This window comes from Mastacembelus armatus, chromosome 24, assembly GCF_900324485.2.
Source record: "Mastacembelus armatus chromosome 24, fMasArm1.2, whole genome shotgun sequence".
In the NCBI taxonomy this organism is placed as follows: Eukaryota; Metazoa; Chordata; class Actinopteri; order Synbranchiformes; family Mastacembelidae; genus Mastacembelus; species Mastacembelus armatus.
This window is the reverse complement of record NC_046656.1, coordinates 1,974,994-1,996,809: the sequence shown is the minus strand read 5'-3', so window position 1 is coordinate 1,996,809 and position 21,816 is coordinate 1,974,994. Positions and strand designations below refer to the sequence as shown.

The following is a 21,816-nucleotide window of genomic DNA, read 5'->3' as shown; positions in this document are numbered from 1 at the left end:
TCGTCAGTCCACAGAGTATTTTCCCAAAAGTCTTGGGGATCATCAAGATGTTTTCTGGCAAAACTGAGATGAACCTTTATATTCTTTCTGCTCAGCAGCGGTTTATGTCTTGGAACTCTGCCATGCAGACCATTTTTGCCCAGTCTCTTTCTTATGGTGGAGTCATGAACAGTGACCTTAACTGAGGCAGTTCTTTGGATGTTGTTGTGGGGTCTTTTATGACCTCTTGGATGAGTCGTCGCAGTGCTCTTGGGGTAATTTTGGTTGGCCGGCTACTCCTGAGAAGGTTCTCCACTGTTCCATGTTTTCGCCATTTGTAGATAATGGCTCTCACTATGGTTTGCTGCAGTCCCAAAGCTTTAGAAATGGCTTTATAACCTTTTCCAGACTGATATTTCTCAATTACTTTCTCATTTGTTTTTGAATTTCTTTGGATCTCAGCATGATGTCGAGCTTTTGAGGATCTTTTCGTCTACTTCACTTTGTCAGGCAGGTCCTATTTAAGTGATTTCTTGATTGCGAACAGGTGTGGCAGTAATCAGGCCTGGGTGTGGCTAGAGGAATTGAACTCAGGTGTGATAAACCACAGTTATGTTTTAACAGGGGGAGGCAAACACTTTTTCACACAGGGCCATGTAGTTTTGGATTTTGTTTTCTCTTAATAATAACAACCTTCATTTAAAAACTGCATGATGTGTTTACTTGTGTTATCTTTGACTAACGTAAATTTGTTTGATGATCTGAAACAAAGTGTGACAAACATGCAAAAAAATAAGAAATCAGGAAGGGGGCCAACACTTTTTCACACCACTGTATATTTGTATTTTTTCTAAAAGTATATTGAGTATACTTTTTAAATGTTAGTTTACTATCCTTGAGGTTGTGTGCACTAAAGCAGCTTCCAGTGTATTAAGTGTAACTTAAGTGGTTTCATTTTAACACAACTTCAAGTATAATGAAATTTAACATTTACAAAGTATACACAATATTTATCCATCCATCCATTATCTATACCTACTCATTCCTAACCAGGGACATAGGGATCTGCTGGAGCCTATCCCAGATCTCTTTGGGTGAAAGGCAGGGGTACACCCTGGACAGGTCACTAATCCATCACAGGGCCACAGAGACAAACCTCACACACTCAATTTAAAGTCACCAGTCAACCTGACATACATGTTTTTGGACTGTGGGAGGAAACCGGAGTACCTGGAGAAAACCCACACAAGCACAGGGAGAACATGATTCATCATGCCAAGCCAACTTCTTCTTCTGGCCAGATAAAAATATTTTTGCTCCTAATATGCATCAGTGATCCTTGACTGCCCATGACCCTGCCTTGGGTAACTTTTGGTAGATATTGACCACTGAATACCAGAAGCACCCTACAACACCTGGTGTTTTGGAGATGCTCTGACCCAGTTTTCTAGCCATTGTGGCTTGACCCCCAAGTTCTCGCCGTTGGCTTTTTTGACCTTTAACTTTAGCTTTATTGTCCACACAAATGGAAATATTGTCTTTGGTTCACCAGCACATACATCATCACAACACACAGGGATTGAAACCAAATTATGTACATGAGTAAAAATTAAATATATATCAAATAGGGGGGTAGTTATTTATTGCAGATTATGGATTATGAGAACCAAATGCCTACAAGTGGAGTCATCAATGACATTCCCAGTTTAGAAAGACAAAATGATATCACCACTTGGATGCCTATTTATTTAAAAATCATCAGTCACCCAAAGAGTTTTCAAGTCACCTGTTTTTAGATGATCTATAAGATCACTTTCTTTAACATTACTGGTGCAATCCAAAATCAATTCAAATCAACAGTACCACGGTTCAGATAGGGTGTCACAGGCTGGTCCTCTGACCATGCAGCGACTTAAAACAGCAGAACAGACACTTCAGAATGACGTCAGACAAACTGGTTAATAATTAGTGTAAAAAGTTAATATGGCTGTTCATTCCTTTGTCGATCCTACCTAGAGTCAAATTAACTTCAAATTCGCAGTAAATTAATTGGGTTTAATTGTAGCATTAAATAAGATTCACTCATTTGATCCCTGACCATTACTATTTATTTGTGCACTCATATAGTGAAGTGTTGCTGCTTTACAGCCAGAGACTTCACACATGCACACACGCACACATCATGCTAAAGCAGAGCAGTTTCCATCCAATGGAGCATGCACCGTGTCCTGATGCTACAGCATCCTCTGCAAGTCCCGCTGGCTCGCAGGCAGACCCTGTGGTTTGAGAGCAGAGGGGATGGGCAGCTTATCCAGGCTGTCCGGAAAGGTCGCGGGGCTCAGCTGCTTCAGAATAGTTTGCATAGCGGTGAGGGCTAGCGGTGCCGGGCTACTGCCTGTCAGGTACTTGTACGTCTCCTCGCCCAGCACTTTTCTCCAGCGCTCAGGCTCTCTGCCCAGAGCTCCTTTCATTTTAAAGTGAACCCGTGGCATGAACATGAGCAGGTTGTCCAAACACTGCCTGCTTTCCCTACCGTTCAACCCATTGCAGTCCCTCAGTTTGTCTAGAATTACGTCCAGCGGGGTCAGGCCTTTGAGGTCGTTGGAGTCTGGGGAGGCTCCATTCCCCAGCAACATGACGACCGCCTCTGGCCGCAGCAGCTCGCAGGCCAGATGTAAAGGGGTTTTGCCGTCCTCCATGTGATAACACCCCGCTCGGTCCGTGTATGACGGCGTGCTGTGTGTCCGGTGGGTCTCCTGTAAGATGAGGCGGAGAATGTAGCGCCTGTCATAGCGGACAGCCATGGCCAAGTGTGGGGCGGAGGACGGGCAGCAGCAGAAGCGCTCCCCGGGCTTTGCTAGCGCTTCGTCGGTGTATCGACTGAGAAGGTACTGGGCGTATGCCTGGTGATCGTGAACTATAGCGTAGAGTAACGCCTCCGACGGGGTGTAAATCCTCTGGCTGGCGTCCTCGTGATAAAACGTCTCCATCGTCCGCATGTCCTCCAGCATCCAAACTGGCTTCAGGTCCCGCACGGCCCGGTAGAAGAGCAGCGAGAAGGACTTCCGATGCTTATCGATGCTCCGAGCCGCCGAAGTGACAGTTACTGAGGCCATAGCGATCCGTAACCTTAGTCTTCAAGCGGCTAGACCACGTCCTGTTTCACCTCTCTGAGCCATTACTTCACAATCTGTGAAGTTAAATGAATAACACATAGAAACATTATATATAGTTTCAAAACGACGAGACGAGACGAGACAAAGTGAGTCCCGAAAGGACAAACAGACTCGCCTCACTGCTGAGGGACTCCTTTCTGCAGCAGTGAGCGAGCGCGCATGCGCACAATATGAGGCCCTTGGAAACTTTATTGACAACCAGTGTTAAACTATTGCCTCATAGTTAATAGTCAGAACCCTTGTGTTTCTGTTAGAGCTCTTCTGTTTCTCCAGTTTTTTAAAGAACTGTCCAGAATGGAGAGTCTATAATGAAGGTTTTGGGTCCACCTGGAAAAAAGTGAACACCTTGTCTACTTTGCTTAATTTGGGGACAAGTACGATACAGTATCATTATTATTACTAATAATATTAGAGATAGGCTACTTCATTTTGCATAAAGTGCATAACATGTCAAGAAAAACACTTGATTTATTTAGACTTCAGTCCTTTAGTAATAAATCAATTTATTATTTTGTGTGTTTTATGGACTTTTCCTTTGTTTGAATAATGTCATGAAGCTCAGGTTTTGTCATGGTTATACTGTTGTTTATGGTTAATGGTTATACAATACACCCATCCATCATCTATATCCTCTTATTCCTAACCAGGGTCACAGGGATCTGCTGGAGCCTATCCCAGCTCTCTTTGGGTGAAAGGCAGGGGTACAACCTGGACAGGTCACCAGTCCATCACAGGGCCACATAGAGACAAACAACCTCACACACTCACACTCACTCCTATGGGCAATTTAGAGTCACCAATCAACCTGACATGCATGTTTTTGGACTGTGGGAGGAAACCAGAATACCTGGAGAAAACCCACGCAAACACAGGGAGAACTATACACTATATAATATAATACCTGCTAAAACATATTAACAAAAACTATACTATGTTAAACTAGAAAATTATCTTTGGTTTTAAAATGTATTCAGGAATGAAACCCCATATTGGATACGGTCACTGACTTAAAATGATTTTCAAAATGTACTGCATTACCCAACTCCAAGAGGAAATTTGTAGCCCATTGGAGATCTCAAAGGAGAAAAAAAAGACTGTCATCACCACCAAGTAATTTAAACCACTGTATCATCAGAGAAGACTGTCGTGTCTCGATGAACTTGATGCTTTGCTGAAGGTTCCAATCTGACTAGACTGTAACTATGTCAAGCTCACTAAGTATAGATGGCAATCCTCTTCAATAGGACCACAAACAGAAAAGAGGCAACTGGATACAAGTGCACAGGCGTTTATTCACACAACACAGTACAGACAAGATGAGTTCACCCTAGGGCAGAATGACTACATTCCTTCAAGTTCCCTGCTTTTATACTTTTGGTCAAAAGGTTGGTTCCCACCCTTTGGACCCCCTTCTTTCATCCTATGTTATACTTGTTTACCACTATTTGTCAGGATCCATTTCGCTGGACTTCCGTTTTCTTTTATTTTGGAGGATCCTGACATGAACTGGTTTTTGGTTATTTCTGTTTACTTTACGTTGACCTAATTTGTTGATTGTTTTCACCTGTTTCTTGTTTTGTGCCCGGCCTTTATATACCTTGGTTGTTCCTTGTTTTAGTTGCCGGGTTGTCTGTTATGTCTTGTTCAGAGTTCCTGCTTAGACATCGTTTGAGCCTGTTTGATACACTTGTTTCTTTTGGAGTTTTGATTCTGGATTACCTTTGTTCCCACAGTTTAAGTTAAGTATTCTGCCTCCTTCATTTTGTTTTCTGTTCTCTTCTCATGTCCCCTGTTCTTGTGTCGCTGTCTAGTGTCTTGTTCTTTGTCCTTGTGTTTTCTAGCCCTGTTAACCTACTGTCTATGTTTCTGTTCTCAGTGTAGGCTGGTGCGTCTCCCTCTATGTGTGTGTGTGACCCAGTCTACCTCATGTCCCGACCCCCTGTCTCTATGTTCATGTTTCCTCGTAGTCTGGTGCGTCTCCCTAGTTGTGTGTGACCCAGACTACCTCATGTTGTAACTCCCTTGTTGTGTTCTTGTTCTCTTGTGGTCTGGTGCGTCTCCCAAGTAGTGTGTGTGACCCAGACCTTCATGCCCTGATTCCTCGTTCTCTCGTTCAAGTGTCTGTGTGATCTGGCGCGTCTCCCCTGGTGTGTGTGACCCAGATCCCTCCGGCCTTCTGCTCTCGTGTCCATGTCATTGTCCTAGGTTCATGTTTTCACGTAGACCCTCGTGCCTTGTTTCCTTGTGTCCTGTTCATGTTTTGTCCTAGTTACCCTGCCTAGACCTGTCCCCGTTTTGCCTTGAGTTTTGTTCTTGTTTTGCCTAAGCCAGTTTAATAAAGTCCTGAGTGGAACCATAAGTACCTGAGTGGGCGTATCTTGGTCCGAAACTTATATCCGTTTCCCCAGTCCTGACACTATTATTTTCCCTTATCTGGACATATTCGAGTATTATCTATACAGGATTCCTTTTTTAAAGGTGTTAGGGGGATCACATATACAGCACAAGTATGGCTTGGTTTCCTGAGATAATGCACAACATTTCCCCCTTTGATCCTAAAAGGACCATCCAATGAGCACAACATCTTATCTGCAGAAACTAAGCCAGTATGCATATCTGTTATATGAACACACCTCATATTACTATGCCTACGTTCCTACACTGAGGGTCATCCTTCAAGGGGAAACATCCTCTCACACTTTTCTTCTTGCGAGAGGTAAAACCCTCATCCTGTGGCCACATCCATTAGTTACTTCAAACTATATCATCCTATTACTTCTTTACTACTTTATGTGATATGGGGGAACAGGTGATCATGTATAACATAATAGTTACGTGAGGTTGCATGAAAGTTATACAAATATGGTGATTAATAGTTTAAAAGTAATACACAGGATTATACAGAATAAAATACTTACATATATCTTCTCTTTGTTTTCTCCCAGCTGTTTCCATTTCATTATAGTTTAAGTCAGACAGAAACCCAGTGTAGGCTATGATGATGTCGTGTACTCGCTCATCCCACGTCACCAGGTGGATCAGTTACTTTTCAAATGTGCGTGTGCGTCTAAGATTGATTCTGATTGGATCTTTTCTAAAAACGTCCCTCACTCACATTTTCGTCTTGTTTTTATTAGTCAACGAAAATGTCAACATATTTTTATTTAGTGGTCATCACTTCATTTTTATTTAGTTAACATCTCATTTTCGTCAGTGAAAACTTGTCGTTGACGAAAATTATAATGAGAATACTTTGTCATTGAAATTAACACTGGTTACAACATTCATCTGGTGCACATGTAGTTTATTCTGAACTGCAAAAGCCAACAGTATACGACTTGAGCTGAATCGCACCACTGGTGAAAATGTTTCATCATAGTCAACACCATATTTCTGTAAGTATTCTTTAGCAACAAGTCGGCACATGTATCTTTGTCCATCACTGTGATGCTTGACTTTAAACACCCACTTTGATCCTTTCAATCCTTGGGTAATTCCACTAAGAACCATGTGTCATTTTCCAGCAGTGATTCATACTGCATCAAACGTGAAACTGACCCATATATCTTCTCTTTGTTTTCTCCCAGCTGTTGCCATTTCATTATACATTCAGACAAGTCAGACAGAAACTGTGACATTTGGGGGATTGTTTTTCCGGTCCCGGTGCATTATTGTGAAGGGACAATGGGAAATGAATGTCTTACAGTGATGTGTGCTTTTCGTGATTGCTGATGTGCCTCACCTGTGGACCCTGAAAGTTTTCCAGTTATATAGCAGGGATCGAGTTGGCACTAGCCGCTGGGTTGTCTGCTTACCATGCCCTCAGAAGGACATTAGGATCCTCTGCGTATTGGGTTCTCTTTGCACGGCCGCTGGAAGAATCGGAGGAATCTCCAGCTCACAGCAAGTATCACGTTTTTACATGTTAACTATTGGGAGCTGCTCAAGTGGAGACAGTCTTCTTTTATGTGTTACGGGCCCCCGAGGAGGAGTGAGTCTCGACGAGGGGCATGCTTTTCTCTGTTTTGGATTATTTAGTTACGGACTGTGACGGACCAGATCTCGTTAGTTTTGAGAGCGAGAGAAGTAAAGTGGACGCACCGAGCTCTCCCCACGCCAGAGAGGCACAGGTGCGTCACATTATGATAACTAAGGGTTTCCTTATTTAACCTTAGTCCTTGTTTTTCTGCAGTTTCAAGTGGCTTGGCGACTGGACCCCTGTCTGACCTCAGGGGAAGCACCCATTGGACTACTCACTCCATCTCTGAGGACCATCTCGGCGGTACCGTGTCCGGCCCTCAGAGGAACCACCCACCTCATACGCCTCCCCCGGCTGTGGATCCATCTTCTTTGGTCACCCTGACTTTCCACTTTCCACACTGACTTTCCATGACTTTGTAAATTTACCAATAAAACTCCTTTTTCCTCACGTACTCGGACTCAGGGGGTTTGTGTTGACGAAATCGAGATCCACATTGAATTTAGCTAAAAGCATGACAGAAACCCAGTGTAGGCTATGATGATGTCGTGTACTCACGTATCCCGCGTCACTAGGTGGATCAGTTACTTTTCAAATGTGCTTGTGCGTCTAAGAAGATTAATTCTGATTGGATCTTTTCTAAAAACGTCCCTCACTCACATTTTTGTCTCGTTTTTATTCGTCAACGAAAATGTCAATATATTTTTATTTAGTTTTCGTCATTATCACTTAATTTTTATTTAGTTAACGTCTCGTTTTTCGTCAGGTAAAACTTGTCATTGATGAAAATTATAACGGAAATACTTCGTCAACGAAATTAACACTGCTCCTTGATTGTTCTGATTCTGGTGAATGAAATCAGAAACTTCTAGCATCTTTTTTGTCCATTGTAGCTATCTCTCCTCCTCCAGATCACTTTCAGCCTCGACCTGGTCCCAATGGATGTGGTAAGAATCTGTTCAGTTGAGCTGCTGTGATCCCCTCCTCTGGCGGAAACAGCTGTCTACGTGGATTAGATCTGAAGGGTTCCTCAGGTGCTGGTGTATCAAATTCTAGATCCTCTGCATGCTCATCCTCAGAGGCCTGGCTTTCTGTTGAAGTGTGCTGGCCCAGGAAGGTCCAGTGTCCTACTCTAGCACTGCTGGTGGCCGAGAGGTGAATGGCCCGCCCTACAGGTGCCTCTGGTAAAGCTAGGTGTGGTGTAGCTGTCAATACATGTTATTGGGCAGGTCGGGTAGCTTCCTTAGCCTGACTGATGGGCGCTACAGTGGCTATGTGTTGCATGTTCCAGAATGCCTCCACCATTTTGTATAGTCTTTATGAGAAATGAATAATATTGATTATAGTTTTAATATTTTGTGATGGCCTCAGCTTTGGCCATCCCATGAATTAATTACTTACCGTTCTGTGGATCCTGGGGCGTCGGCGATTTGGAGAAAAAGATTGGACTGAAGTCTTGGGGAGATTGAAAGACTGTCTGCCTCAATTAGACTATACCAATGGCTGCCCCAGGAGCAGGGGGAGGTCTATAAGGGAGATGTTTAATTTGACTTATATAGTTATTTTGGAATATTATTTGTTATGTCAGTTTTGTTTCTTTATTAATAAGAATTAACTTAGTTTGGAAATTATTTGTTTAGAGTTTATTTGTGAATTATTTAGTAGTTGTCTTGTGTTTATCCCCCTGTGTGTTGTGTATTGGTTTGGCCAGCCAGTATGTACAGTATGTTCCCCTGTGTATCAATTTGGGTTGGGTGATTTTTGGTTTGTTAGTTTGCTCTCTAAGATGTTTAGTTAATATTTTTCCTGAGTTGAGTTATCCTTTGTTGACCTCTTTTAGAGTTCTTTAGTTGGTAATTGATCATTTTTGTATTTGCATAATTTTTTTTAAGGTGTTGAGTTCGCATTTAACTTACCCAGGTCCGTTTGATGAGGAAGTACACAAAGACGTCTGGAGTGGTTCAGCTGATCATAGGTTTTATTTAAAACTATACAGAGCGCTCTGGAGATCAACCCTCATGGGACACACGGAGAGATCTGAGCTATAGGGGGAAACTATAGAATAGATATAGCTGATGGCCACCGCCCCAAATACCAGTACTTTTCCAGAAAAGGAATTTGGACTATTACCATATATGGAGTTGTCATTCCCTTTACCTTCCCTCATGGTAAAGACATAGTGAAGAGCGGTGACCCTGTCACGTGTCTAAAACATACAGGAGTACACTTTACACACTATGCTGCATACTAGTCACACAAAGTGTGTCTGCATTCCCACAATTCCCCCTTTTGGGCTCTCCTAAGAGCCCACCCCCACTATGTAAATGTCAAAATTTGATATCCCCCTTTTGATCTCCCCTAGGAGATCACACATCAATAGGCCTCAGTATGGCAACACCACTATTGAGATCATCAGGATCAGTAGCCAATAAAGGCATTAGGACCTTCAGGTCCTGCTTCTCTAATGCGGATGAAATTACCCGAAGCGCCAGGGATCTCATACAGGGAATGCAGCAACACCCACATGTGACCAGTATGCCTACAAATACAAAAATCGAAACTCATAGTGAACCAAACACAAAACAACAGTCATTACAGTCAGGGTCGTAAAGACCCCCAATACCTTCCCAAATCCAAACATCTCCTTTTATTTCCCCACTCGTTGACTAAATTATCTGGCAATAACTAAACATACACTATAAACTAAATAGATCTACAGCTGAAACCACCGCTCAAAATCACAACCAACAATCCCTCGACGCTGCCTCCCTCGGCGCTCTTATTCGTCGGCTGGAGGCTTGGCACGGCCCTTGTCGGAGAGGGGCGCTCTTTCTTACCCCCTTCCTTTTCGGACGGCTTCTTCTTTCTTCGGACTGAGGGTGGACTACCTCAATACCTGACTCACTCCCCGGGGATTATTCTGCCCCTTTCTGAGGAGGGTCCTTCTCTGCCTCAGCCGAGACAGAGGTATGTTGTTACAGGTCCTCCTGGACCTTAGTCAAGGATCTGGATGGCGGTTGTCCTAGTACACACTGCGACCAGTGGTACCAGGTATCGCCTTTCCCTGCAGCCTCACTGCGTGAGATGTTCTCTCCGTGACCTTATAAGGTCCTGTCCAATGTGGTTCGGACCACGTCCTTTTGATGACCATCAGAAGCACCCAGTCGGCTTCTGGGACCGTCTGTTGTCCGGAGACCCCCTTGTTCGCCACCTGTTGAGGAAAAGCTGAAACGAGATCTTGCAAAAGGTTAAAATATGCTTTGGCTGACAGACCCTCATTCTCTACTGTGGTTATTGGGCTAATGGTATAGGACCCTGGAAAAGGTCTCCCTGTTTGGAGTTCGAAAGGTGTAAACCCAGTGGATTGGTTAACAGAAGAGCAGATGGACATAAGTGCCAATGGCAATGCATCAATCCAATTCAATTTGGTCTGTGCACAGATTTTTGCCAATTTGATTTTTACAATTCGATTCATCCTTTCCACCTTTCCTTAAGACTGTGGATGATACACCGTTCCAAACCCATGTTTCAATCCCATCATGGCCTCCACTTTCTACAAATCCTAATTCTTAAAATGCGTCCCATTATCTGACCTAATTTTCTCTGGGAAGCCATGGCTGGGGATATAATAATTTATCAGGCATTTGATTACTGTATTACTGTCTTCCCTCTTGGTGGGCCACGCTTCTGGCCACCCTGAATACACCTCCACACACATCAGTACGTACCTGTACCCTCGAACGGTGGTTCCCATATCTGTGAAATCAATAGCAATCTCTCATCCAGGCCTGGTGATAAGTGGATACCTACCGATCTCTGGTTTCACTGTTGGTCTGGTGTTGTACTTGGTGCAGATGTCACATTCCCTGACCAACTCTCTGGCCATATCTTTGGGATATGGATGCCACCATTGCTCTAAGTTCTTCCACATTTGGGCTGCCTTTTTTTTTTCTGGTACAGGACGCCATTGGCCACGGCATCTGTGACAGACACATCCAAAAAGAATGGGAGTGAATAGTCCGGAATGGCCAACTCAGCTGCTGTAGCCAGTTCTTGTTTAAGGTGGATGAAGTTTTGCTCTGCCTCCGTCGTCCAAACAAGGTGGGCGGAGAGGTTCCTCAGACCTTGGTCTTTCACCATCCATCGGAGGGGGCTCGTGAGGTTCGTGAAATCCGGGACGTAGGAGCAGCTGTACCCTGTAAGGCCAAGGAAGGAGAGCATGTCCTTTACCAGCAGGGGCTTGGGGTGGTGCAGTATGGTGGATCTGTGGGCAGGGGACAATCCTGCCCCCTTTTGAGAGATCTAATGCCCCAGAAAGGAGACTTGTCTTCTACAGGTTTGGAGTTTCTGTTTACTAACCTTGAAACCCCTCTCTGCCAGAAGCATCAAGACTATCTTAGTGGCCTGTATACAGGCAGTCGCAGATGGTGCCGCCAGTACATAAAAGTCTGTATAGTGGGAGTGTATGAGACCTGCGATATTGAGGTGGGCTTCCAGTCTGAGTGAGCCAATGCCCTTTTAACGATACCTCCCAATTCTTTGGCCTCACGACTCGGGTGTAGTGCGAGAGACACATGGGGTGTAGAATCCTCCTCCATTTGATACCACGGTTGTTGTTCCGGAAGCAGCTTCACCGCTGCCGCCACACCTTCTGGTGCCACATAAATATTTTCCGTATTGATGCTCCAAGAATCTCCTACGACCTGATCGAACTCTCCCCTGTACCAATCGGTTTGGAGCCTGTCATAGAAGAGGGTGACACGGAGAGAGTCCGGGGGAGGGACGTAGGGGTCAAGGAGCGAGATCCAGGGGCGCCACCTTTGATATGCTGACCAGATGCCTCCCTGGTCTGGTGGTTCAGGGCAAAGTTTAGCCCAGTAAATATCTGCTCCCTCTTCCTCTGAGGGTCTAAGTAGGAACTGTGCACATTCCCCGGTAGAATACCGGGTACAAGGCAAGCATGTGCCATCTGGTAGAGTCACACTCAGTCCTTCAAGGGAGCAGAGAATAGTCGCCCCCAGTTTGATCAGTAAGTCCCTGCCCAGGAGGTTGACAGGAGTGCCCGGAGAGTAGATGTAAGTGTGGCGGACGCACTGGTGGCCCAATTGTGTGAGTAGTGGCAGTGTCACCGGCAGAGTCTGTTTCTTCCCCGAGAAGCCCATAACTGTGGTAGTCTGGGTCGACAGCGTAGATTCTGAGGTGGTGTTCAAAGTGGAGCATTTTGCCCCAGTGTCGACCAAAAACGACAACTTCATGTAATTGACCATCACGGGCAACAGCGGATCCGCCGTAGTTTTACTGCTGTCCGGGCCTCTCGATGGGGTGTATCATTCTTGGTAGGGATCATCCCAGGTCACGGGAGATCCCCAGTCCATCACTGGCATGTTCTAGGATGGAGGGCCACCTCGTCCACGATACGAACCGGCACCCTGTCCCCCCCGGGCTCTTCCTCGGGCGAAGTAACCTCTGTGAGGACAGTCTTTTACCCAATGTTCTGTGTCCCCACATAGGAAGCATACATTTCGAGGTGGGCCCCCACGCCCCCCGCATCCTCTCCATCCATTTCCCCCCTCGGAGCTCCCCTGTACCCACTTCTGTTCACCGGTAAACGGCGATTCGGCTCCCAGGGCGGTATGGGAAACAGGTCCGGGGATTCTGGAGCATCCATTCCCCATTGCCACATCAATTTCTTTGGTTCCTCGTTGTTCTCCTTCTTTTTTCTGAATTAACCCTTTCCCGGGCCTCTGACAGCTGTATTTTTTTAAAAGCTGAGTTTGGAGGCCCTTATTCTGCTCGTCTTCCTTTTGCAGTTGTTGCTGAACACGAGTCAGATGGTGCACCAGATGTCTCTCTCACACTACAGAGTCAGCCCCCTGTAAATCAGAATTGTCACACATAGCAGTTTTTACCTTCTCCGGTACTCCCTCCAACACCGCCTGTCTATACCACTCCCTCTGGGGCCCTGGTTTGCCAGGATGACACCCAGTATGACGCACCCACAGTTCCTTAGTCTGATCCAAGAAGATCCTTGGATTTTCTTTCGAATTCCATGCCAGTTTGGGCACGGCGGATGAAGTGGGTAATGGATATTTTTCTCTAATCACCCTGCTCAGGTCACCAGCCCATTGCGCAAACGGCTTCTCATCCTGCTGGCGCAAAGTCCCTGCTGCCCTCTCAAGGTCTCGTGCATCTATACTGGTCAGGCACCTCTGAATAACCGCCCTAAAGTCTCCCAATGCCAATCTCTGCCCTGCGATCAGCTTGTCCAATTTGCCAAGCCACAAACCTCCTCCCTCTGCCACTGGGGGAAGTTGATCCACCAACACCTGCACATCCCCGAGCCCATACGGCCGATACTTCACACTTCCTTCCGAAGCCAACAAGGGTGGTTTTAAAGAATGATGCTGATTTACCTCCCGTCCTCCAGTCGGTCCTTTTCATCCTCGCTGCTCTCAATGGATTGGGTGGACTGATTGGGGAAAGGTGGGGGACCTGAGCTTTTGGCAATTAGTTCTCACTAGGACCTGGATCCTCTAGTTTACCAGTCACCTTTCCAGCTGAGCCGTTCATTTCTTCTTCCTCAGCCTCCTTCATCTCTGGACCTCATGTTCCTTCCGCCCAGAGGACTATCTGTCCTGTCTTTGGGTGTCTTTGTGGGGTGAACTTCAGCAAAACTTCCCGGTCTAATATCTGTGGGTCTGTCCACCTATCAGTACTTACCTTCGTCTCAGGAGGTGTTTGAATATGAACGTTCCTGGGGCCTCCCTCTCTATGTGCTCTGTCTGCAAAAGGAACAGGTTCTGCCGCGTGATCCGGGGAGCTTCATCCACTTCCAGAGGGAGTTAACTTCAAAGTTTCCCAATCGATGTACTCTTTATAGCCTGATTTCTGTGTGTGGACCTGTGGACTAGGCTGAGGCAGATCAGGCACTTGCAATTCTCCTTTTTTGATCTCTATTACAGGATATAGAGTAGGAACCGAGGGTGCAGATGGACTACTTACGAAATAAGGTGGCGGCAATTTCTCATCAGTTCCCTCTTTGGCCTTCCATGTCTTATCCTTGTGTAGATGCTGGGTACTCTGCCACAGCAGGGCTATATTAATCCAGGTACTGGCCTCTGCCTCCTCTTCCTGTTTTCTCTGTCTGAACTTACCTTTACTAAGGATGGAAGCTTTTTCTCCTTCCATTCCTGCTTCCTTGGCCCGTTTCTCGTGTCCATGTGCCTTCTCCCATATCCATGGGATCAGGGCAGCTCGATCCTGTGGGTTTTTTCCTTTTTCCTTAATCAAACCATTAACTTCTTCCTATATTGTTCTTCCATTTCTTCTTTTGTATTCTTCTGCCCCTGCTTCAGCCGACCTGCCGCCAGGGTTGATGGCACCTGAGTTTCCAGTTTCACCCATTTTTCAGGTGGGCCCCATTCCTCATCACTTACCTGTTGGTCCAGGTGTCTTTCCATTGTTATATTCAAGTCTGCCTTCCAAATTAATGCATGGTCTATCTTTATTTTGTATATTGTTGCTATTATTATTCTTTATTATTCTTCTTATATTTATTTATTATCATTTATTCTTGTATTATATATTTATTTTATTTTTATTTATTTGTTTATTATTATTGTTATTATTATTATTTATTTATTTTATTCTATCTTATTTTATTTATTTATTTATTTTATTTTATTTATTAATTTATTTTATTTTATTTATTAATTTATCCCCTCCTCACCAGAGGGGGCTCTATCTATAGTTATTATTATCCCTAGTTGTTTCAGGAGAGGGAGCCAAATAAATTATAATACAATTCCCTCTTCCTCCAGTAGAGGGAACCAAATATAGGCGGAGCCTTACTTACCTTACCTTCTCTCACTTCTCACTTCTCTCTGTCTTCACAAACCCCGCGCCCCTACACTTCCTGTCTCTCTCTATCTCTGGCGCTTTCCACACACACACACTTACTGTCCTCACTCCCCACTCCTTAATTCACACTGACATAGATTCACTCAAACTTCCTCGAGATCCACACAAATGCACAATATTTAAAACCTAAAATTCTACACAACCTATCTAACACAGCGTCCTTTGTTTATGAGTCAATCCGACATGACTTATTATTTCGGGGTTCCCCAGTTCCCCGGGTCTTGCAACCCAGCTCTGCCAGTCCCCCGTCGGGAACTGGTGGGTCCGCCACAACCGGGAATAAAAGCTTAAAGCCCACCGATCCAACACGGTTTTTCTATTATTACCTATCCAACAAGGTTTATTTCTATTACCGATCCAACACGGTTTTATTTCTTTTTTTCGTCAATCGATCCAACACGAAATGACGACCTACCACCCCAAACCGTCCAAATTTATAACTATCCCGATTCACACATTGACAATTGTAATTTTAGAATATGCCAATTATGCAGAATTCATGAAAAGGTTTCTGCTAACCTGTCTGTGGCGCCAAGTATATTGTCAATGCGTTCCTCAGGCAGTCAGTCCAATTTTCCTCATCCCAGTACGGGCCACCAAATTGTTGAGTTCGCATTTAACTTACCCAGGTCCGTTTGATGAGGAAGTACACAAAGACGTCTGGAGTGGTTCAGCTGATCATAGGTTTTATTTAAAACTATACAGAGCGCTCTGGAGATCAACCCTCATGGGACACACGGAGAGATCTGAGCTATAGGGGGAAACTATAGAATAGATATAGCTGATGGCCACCGCCCCAAATACCAGTACTTTTCCAGAAAAGGAATTTGGACTATTACCATATATGGAGTTGTCATTCCCTTTACCTTCCCTCATGGTAAAGACATAGTGAAGAGCGGTGACCCTGTCACGTGTCTAAAACATACAGGAGTACACTTTACAAACTATGCTGCATACTAGTCACACAAAGTGTGTCTGCATTCCCACAAAGGGTACATAAATCCCCTTTGTTTTGAAAGTATTCCTGGCATCCTGTGTCTTTCTGCTCGGACCCTGGCACATGTGTACAGTGGGTACGGAAAGTATTCAGACCCCTTTAAATTTTTCACTCTTTGTGTCATTGCTGTCACGATTTGTGTATCAATTTGTATGGATCACAACCCCGTCTAACACAAGTACCCAGGACACTGAAGCAGAGTATACCAAGGTTTATTAAATGCAGTACAATGAATGAAATGTGGGTCGTGAATTGTAGGCCAATGGTGAAGAGTGATGATCCAAGAAGAGTCGGCAGGTGGTGGTTTCTCCGACGGCCAGTACCGGTACCGCCGGCCTGGTCCTCGGAGATGGAGGTGAAATGTCCTTCACGGGTCCGCAGAGCACTATCTGACGGGGTATGGGTCCCTCTGGGCCTACCAGAGGCCGGGCACTCTCCAGGCTCGGAAAACAGGAAACAAGAGAACTAGGTTAATAAAGGAAAGGCACAGTAACAGAAACAGTACTCGCACCTGAATCTCCTCCGGGGCGGGGAGAACAATGGGTGCCTGTTTAGTGTCAATAACAGTCAAAATAGTCATCCACTAGAGAAAAGGCGTCCCCCCTCGCCGAGTCTATTCCTCTCCGTGGGTCCGATAGTACAGTGCTAGGTCCATAAGCTGGCTCCTCCGAGCCGTATCCTCTTAACCAATAGAACAGAAAAAAACGCTGGTCACAACTGGTGATTCCTCCGAGCTCCAGTAGTGCCGGGAGCTAACCCGCTCTCTCGAGAAGAGTCTAACACAGTCACCGAAAAGAAACGAAAAGTCACTTGCCGTAAGCTGATGATTCCTCCGATCAAAGCAAACAATTCCGCTGAACATATACTGCCGAAGCGTGAATCCTCACGGGAGTAATGTGGACAAACAATCCGGCGATCTGTGTCCCCACGATCCCTGCTACTTAAGCCAGGTCCGCAGGTGACACAGATCAGCAATCAATAAGCAAAGCAACTAAAAACAACCAACCCAGTTCCTGTCATGATCCTCAAAAATAAAACAAAACAGGAACTCCAGACTGCAGATCATGACAATTGCAGCCATTTGCCAAAATCAAAAAAGTTCATTTTATTTCTCATTAATGTACACTCAGCACCCCATCTTGACAGAAAAAAACAGAAATGTAGAAATTTTTGCAAATTTATTACAAAAGAAAAACTGAAATATCACATGGTCATAAGTATTCAGACCCTTTGCAGTGACACTCATATTTAACTCACATGCTGTCCATTTCTTCTGATCCTCCTTGAGATGGTTCTGCTCCTTCATTGGAGTCCAGCTGTGTTTAATTAAACTCATTGGACTTGATTAGGAAAGGCACACACCTGTCTATATAAAACCTTACAGCTCACAGTGCATGTCAGAGCAAATGAGAATCATGAGGTCGGAGGAACTGCCCAAGGAGCTCAGAGACAGAATTGTGGCAAGGCACAGATCTGGCCAAGGTTACAAAAGAATTTCTGCAGCACTCAAGGTTCCTAAGAGCACAGTGGCCTCCATAATCCTCAAATGGAAAATGTTTGGGACGATCAGAACTCTTCCTAGACCTGGCCGTCCAACCAAACTGAGCAATCGTGGGAGAAGAGCCTTGGTGAGAGAGGTAGAGAAGGACCCAAAGATCACTGTGGCTGAGCTCCAGAGATGCAGTAGGGAGATGGGAGAATGTTCCACAAAGTCAACTATCACTGCAGACCTCCACCAGTCGGGGCTTTATGGCAGAGTGGCCCGATGGAAGACACATGAAAGCCCGCATAGAGTTTGCCAAAAGACACACGAAGGACTCCCAGACTATGAGAAATAAGATTCTCTGGTCTGATGAGACCAAGATTGAACTTTTTGGCGTTAATTCTAAGCGGTATGTGTGGAGAAAACCAGGCACTGCTCATCACCTGCCCAATACAATCCCTACAGTGAAACATGGTGGTGGGAGCATCATGTTGTGGGGGTGTTTTTCAGCTGCAGGGACAGGACGACTGGTTGCAATTGGAGGAAAGATGAATGCGGCCAAGTACAGAGATATCCTGGAAGAAAACCTCTTCCAGAGTGCTCAGGACCTCAGACTGGGCCGAAGGTTCATCTTTCAACAGGACAATGACCCTAAGCACACAGCTAAAATAACAAAGGAGTGGCTTTGGAACAACTCTGTGATTGTTCTTGACAGGCCTAGCCAGAGCCCTGACCTAAACCCAATTGAGCATCTCTGCAGAGACCTGAAAATGGCTGTCCACCAACGTTCACCATCCAGCCTGACAGAACTGGAGAGGATCTGCAAGGAAGAATGGCAGAGGATCCCCAAATCCAGGTGTGAAAAACTTATTGCATCAATCCCAAGAAGACTCATGGCTGTACTAGCTCAAACGGGTGCTTCTACTCAATACTGAGCACAGGGTCTGAATACTTATGACCATGTGATATTTCAGTTTTTCTTTTTTAATAAATTTGCAAAAATTTCTACATTTCTGTTTTTTTCTGTCAAGATGGGGTGCTGAGTGTACATTAATGAGAAATAAAATGAACTTTTTTGATTTTGGCAAATGGCTGCAATGACACAAAGAGTGAAAAATTTAAAGGGGTCTGAATACTTTCCGTACCCACTGTATATCCATCCATCCATTTTCTATACCCGCTTATTCCTTAACCAGGGTCACAGGGATCTGCTAGAGCTTATCCCAGCTCTCTTTCAGGTGGAAGGTAGGGGTACACCCTGGACAGGTCACCAGTCCATCACAGGGCCACATATAGACACACAAAGACAAACAACCACACACACTCACATTCACTCCTATAGGCAATTTAGAGTCACCGATCAACCTAACATGCATGTTTTTGGACTGTGGGAGAAAACCGGAGTACCCGAAGTAAACCCACACAAGCACGGGGAGAACATGCAAACTCCACACAGAAAGGCCGGGTTGTGATCCCGGGACCTTCTCGCTGTGAGGCAACAGTGCTAATATGTATATAATCTTTAACTTATTATAGTACTTTTTAAATTTGTAGATACCTTGGTGGAGAATGGATGTGACCTTTCTGCCATTTACACATCCTCATCAATATTCACAATACTGTGATCATTGCCATATGCTGTCAAGGCAACTTCATCATACATTTGCCCATGCAATAGGAATTGACCAGTTAAGGTTTCGAGAGCGCGAAACTAGGATGCACAGCAATGGTAAAATGCAGCAAGTTATTACAATGACTAACAATATGAACCCTCCCACTATCAGTCCTATCATCCTTATTAACTTAGTCCAGCCCATCCTACTTATCCAGTCCTAGAAGCCTTTTAATTTTGTATTCCAATTAGTGTTCTCGTATTCTTTTCATTTCTTTCAGTACACTGGTAAAATTGCCCTGAGATACTGTATGCATTGGTATTATTGTACAGCAATTGTCTCCAAATTTCTCACACACTCCTTGATCTCTAGATAACATCGTTTCTATAACAAATCTATTTTGTAGGGTTATTGTTGGTTCTAATCAAACATTTAAACAGAGACTTTCTTTTCTTTGTTCTAGGTTGAGCTCGTGACTGTTAGGAGATGCAAACTTGTTGCTTATCTCCGGCTGCAGCCCTGAGCCCGCTCAGAACACTTTAATTTATATCTGGAGGTGGTTACATGGGTTCCAGGCACCGTCTCACTTTACACAACAGGGGAAAGTTGAAACATAGGTTAACTTCAAAGTTCATACAGAGTTCACATCCATATCTTTACATGTCTTGGTGATTTGCACAGAAAAACAGAGAACATCCTTGACTGTGATATGCCTGGTTGCACCCTTTACATAAATCTATCTGCAAAATGACAATTCTCATAACACTATTAGCAATTTACAATGCCCTTATTCTAACATTTCCCTCCTGTTTGTCATTTTCATCATAGTATCAGAGTTTTCCATCTTCCTTTTGGGATTTTCTGGAAACTCGTCATTATGACTAAACAAGATTTGGAGAAGCAAGGCTCTGTGAGGGGTTGGGCGAAAACCTTCTGTAAAGGAAAAATTCCCAACCGGCCCCCAGGCTCCTGGGCGACCACCTCTGGTCCTCTGTCAGAGCACAAACAGTTACACATAATCAGTATTTACACAACCTGTTCATCATCGTCTTCATCAGAGTGGTCCATGGCTATGAGGAGAGGGTACAGCTGATCCACCTGTTTCTCCATCGGGCCCAACGCTCGCTGTATTAGGCGTTCGACCAGGGAGCGGATACAGGGGATACAGCAACACCCACACAAAACTAAAACAGCACAGAACACTGCTACAGAGGTCAGAACTGAAACCACCAAAGCTTTGTATTTTCCAAACACAGTTAACCATCGGTCCCATATCGAGGTGTCCACTCCTGAATGTTCTTTCATTTTCTTACTCAATGTCCTTAATCCTTCAACCACCTCAGACAATTCTCCTCCAGGAGCTGTGTTATTCGGGATAAACGTGCAACACATGTCACCGAACATGGCACATACCCCGCCCTTCTCTGCCAAGAGCATGTCCACAGCCAACCTGTTTTGGAAGGTCATCAGTGAGGTGGCCTGTAGTTGATCACGTACTGCTATGAATCCTTTTGTGGTGTAATTTGCCAACCTCTGAACATTGTAATGCACATAGTTGATACGGTCCACATTCTTATTTATGGTGCTCCACCAGAACAAAAAGGACTCAAACCCCACTGCTACTTGATCTACTAACTTATACTCATCCGGTACCCCCCTTGGAACTCCAATAGCATCAATATATGTGGAGTCTGGCCCTGGAATGTTGATGCTTCTTTTTGTGAACCAGTCACGATTAGCTTCAAGATAGGCATGTACAAAGGAGGCGTCATTATATTCAAGTACAACTGCAGGCAGCATTAAATTAATCAATGCACATATTCCTGATGCGTTCCGTGGAAAAACATCATAGATGCTCTTACCTCCGCACCATAACCATAAATCTCCCCTAGGCACCAATAGATGACTGGGGACAGTTATGTTATGTATTTCATTGCATCAGTGGGCACTTACATTCCCCACTTGATTAATACCTGTTAACCTTATACATGTAAAGTTCTGTTGGGCCACTTGAGAATTGAAGAGGGGGGTGCTTTTGGTTCTCTGTGTGACAGGAAAAACATTATCCCAGCTGGAACAAGTTGATGAAGAACTGGAACTTTGTAGAAGCTCTAAAGTACAATTTCCCATATGTGGTGCAGCTGCTACTCTAAGGAGTGGCCGTGAACCCATGCAAACCACGCAGTCACCCTTGGTTGTATTTGCCGCTTCCTCTGCCAACAATAACCAGTTATTTGTACTCTGGCTCACTCCAGTCATTACGTGAAGCAATCATCAGTAGTCATGTTATTTAGGTTCCGTACTTGGATTCCTTTTCTTTTTGTTGTGGGGCTCACTTGTGGCTCTATGAGGTTAGTAATAGTGCGATTTTCAGCACATATGATAAGAGTAAACCAAGGGTCTGTGCCAGCTGCATGGGCCCACAGCCTAAATCCCCAACAATCCCCTCGTTCTCCTGCACCTTGAGTTTTTACTCCTGGGGGCCACAATGACTTTGTTGTAAGGTTAACCATTAGACTGAGGCCATCATTTGTCGTTGTCAACTTAAATAATTGTTTTTGATGTTTAGCATACCGTGTGGTGCCCCATGATGGGGTCCATCGATTACCCTGATCGGCCACTAGGGTCGACCAGCTTGTGTCCTGTGGATCATTTGTCAGATACCAATA

The 21,816-nt window shown here is 44.7% G+C and overlaps 1 protein-coding gene across 1 annotated transcript; it reads right to left on the bottom strand.

Annotated features, from left to right (window-relative positions):
- Positions 1-1,707: 1,707 nt before the first annotated feature.
- On the bottom strand, positions 1,708-3,293 carry LOC113137182 (ankyrin repeat domain-containing protein 9). The gene is made up of 2 exons (XM_026318659.1): positions 3,271-3,293; positions 1,708-3,169 (listed from the first exon to the last, which is right to left on the bottom strand). Exon 2 carries the CDS (start codon positions 3,093-3,095, stop codon positions 2,214-2,216), a length of 882 nt encoding a protein of 293 aa, XP_026174444.1. The 5' UTR covers positions 3,096-3,169; positions 3,271-3,293; the 3' UTR covers positions 1,708-2,213.
- Between the last annotated feature and the right edge of the window lie 18,523 nt (positions 3,294-21,816).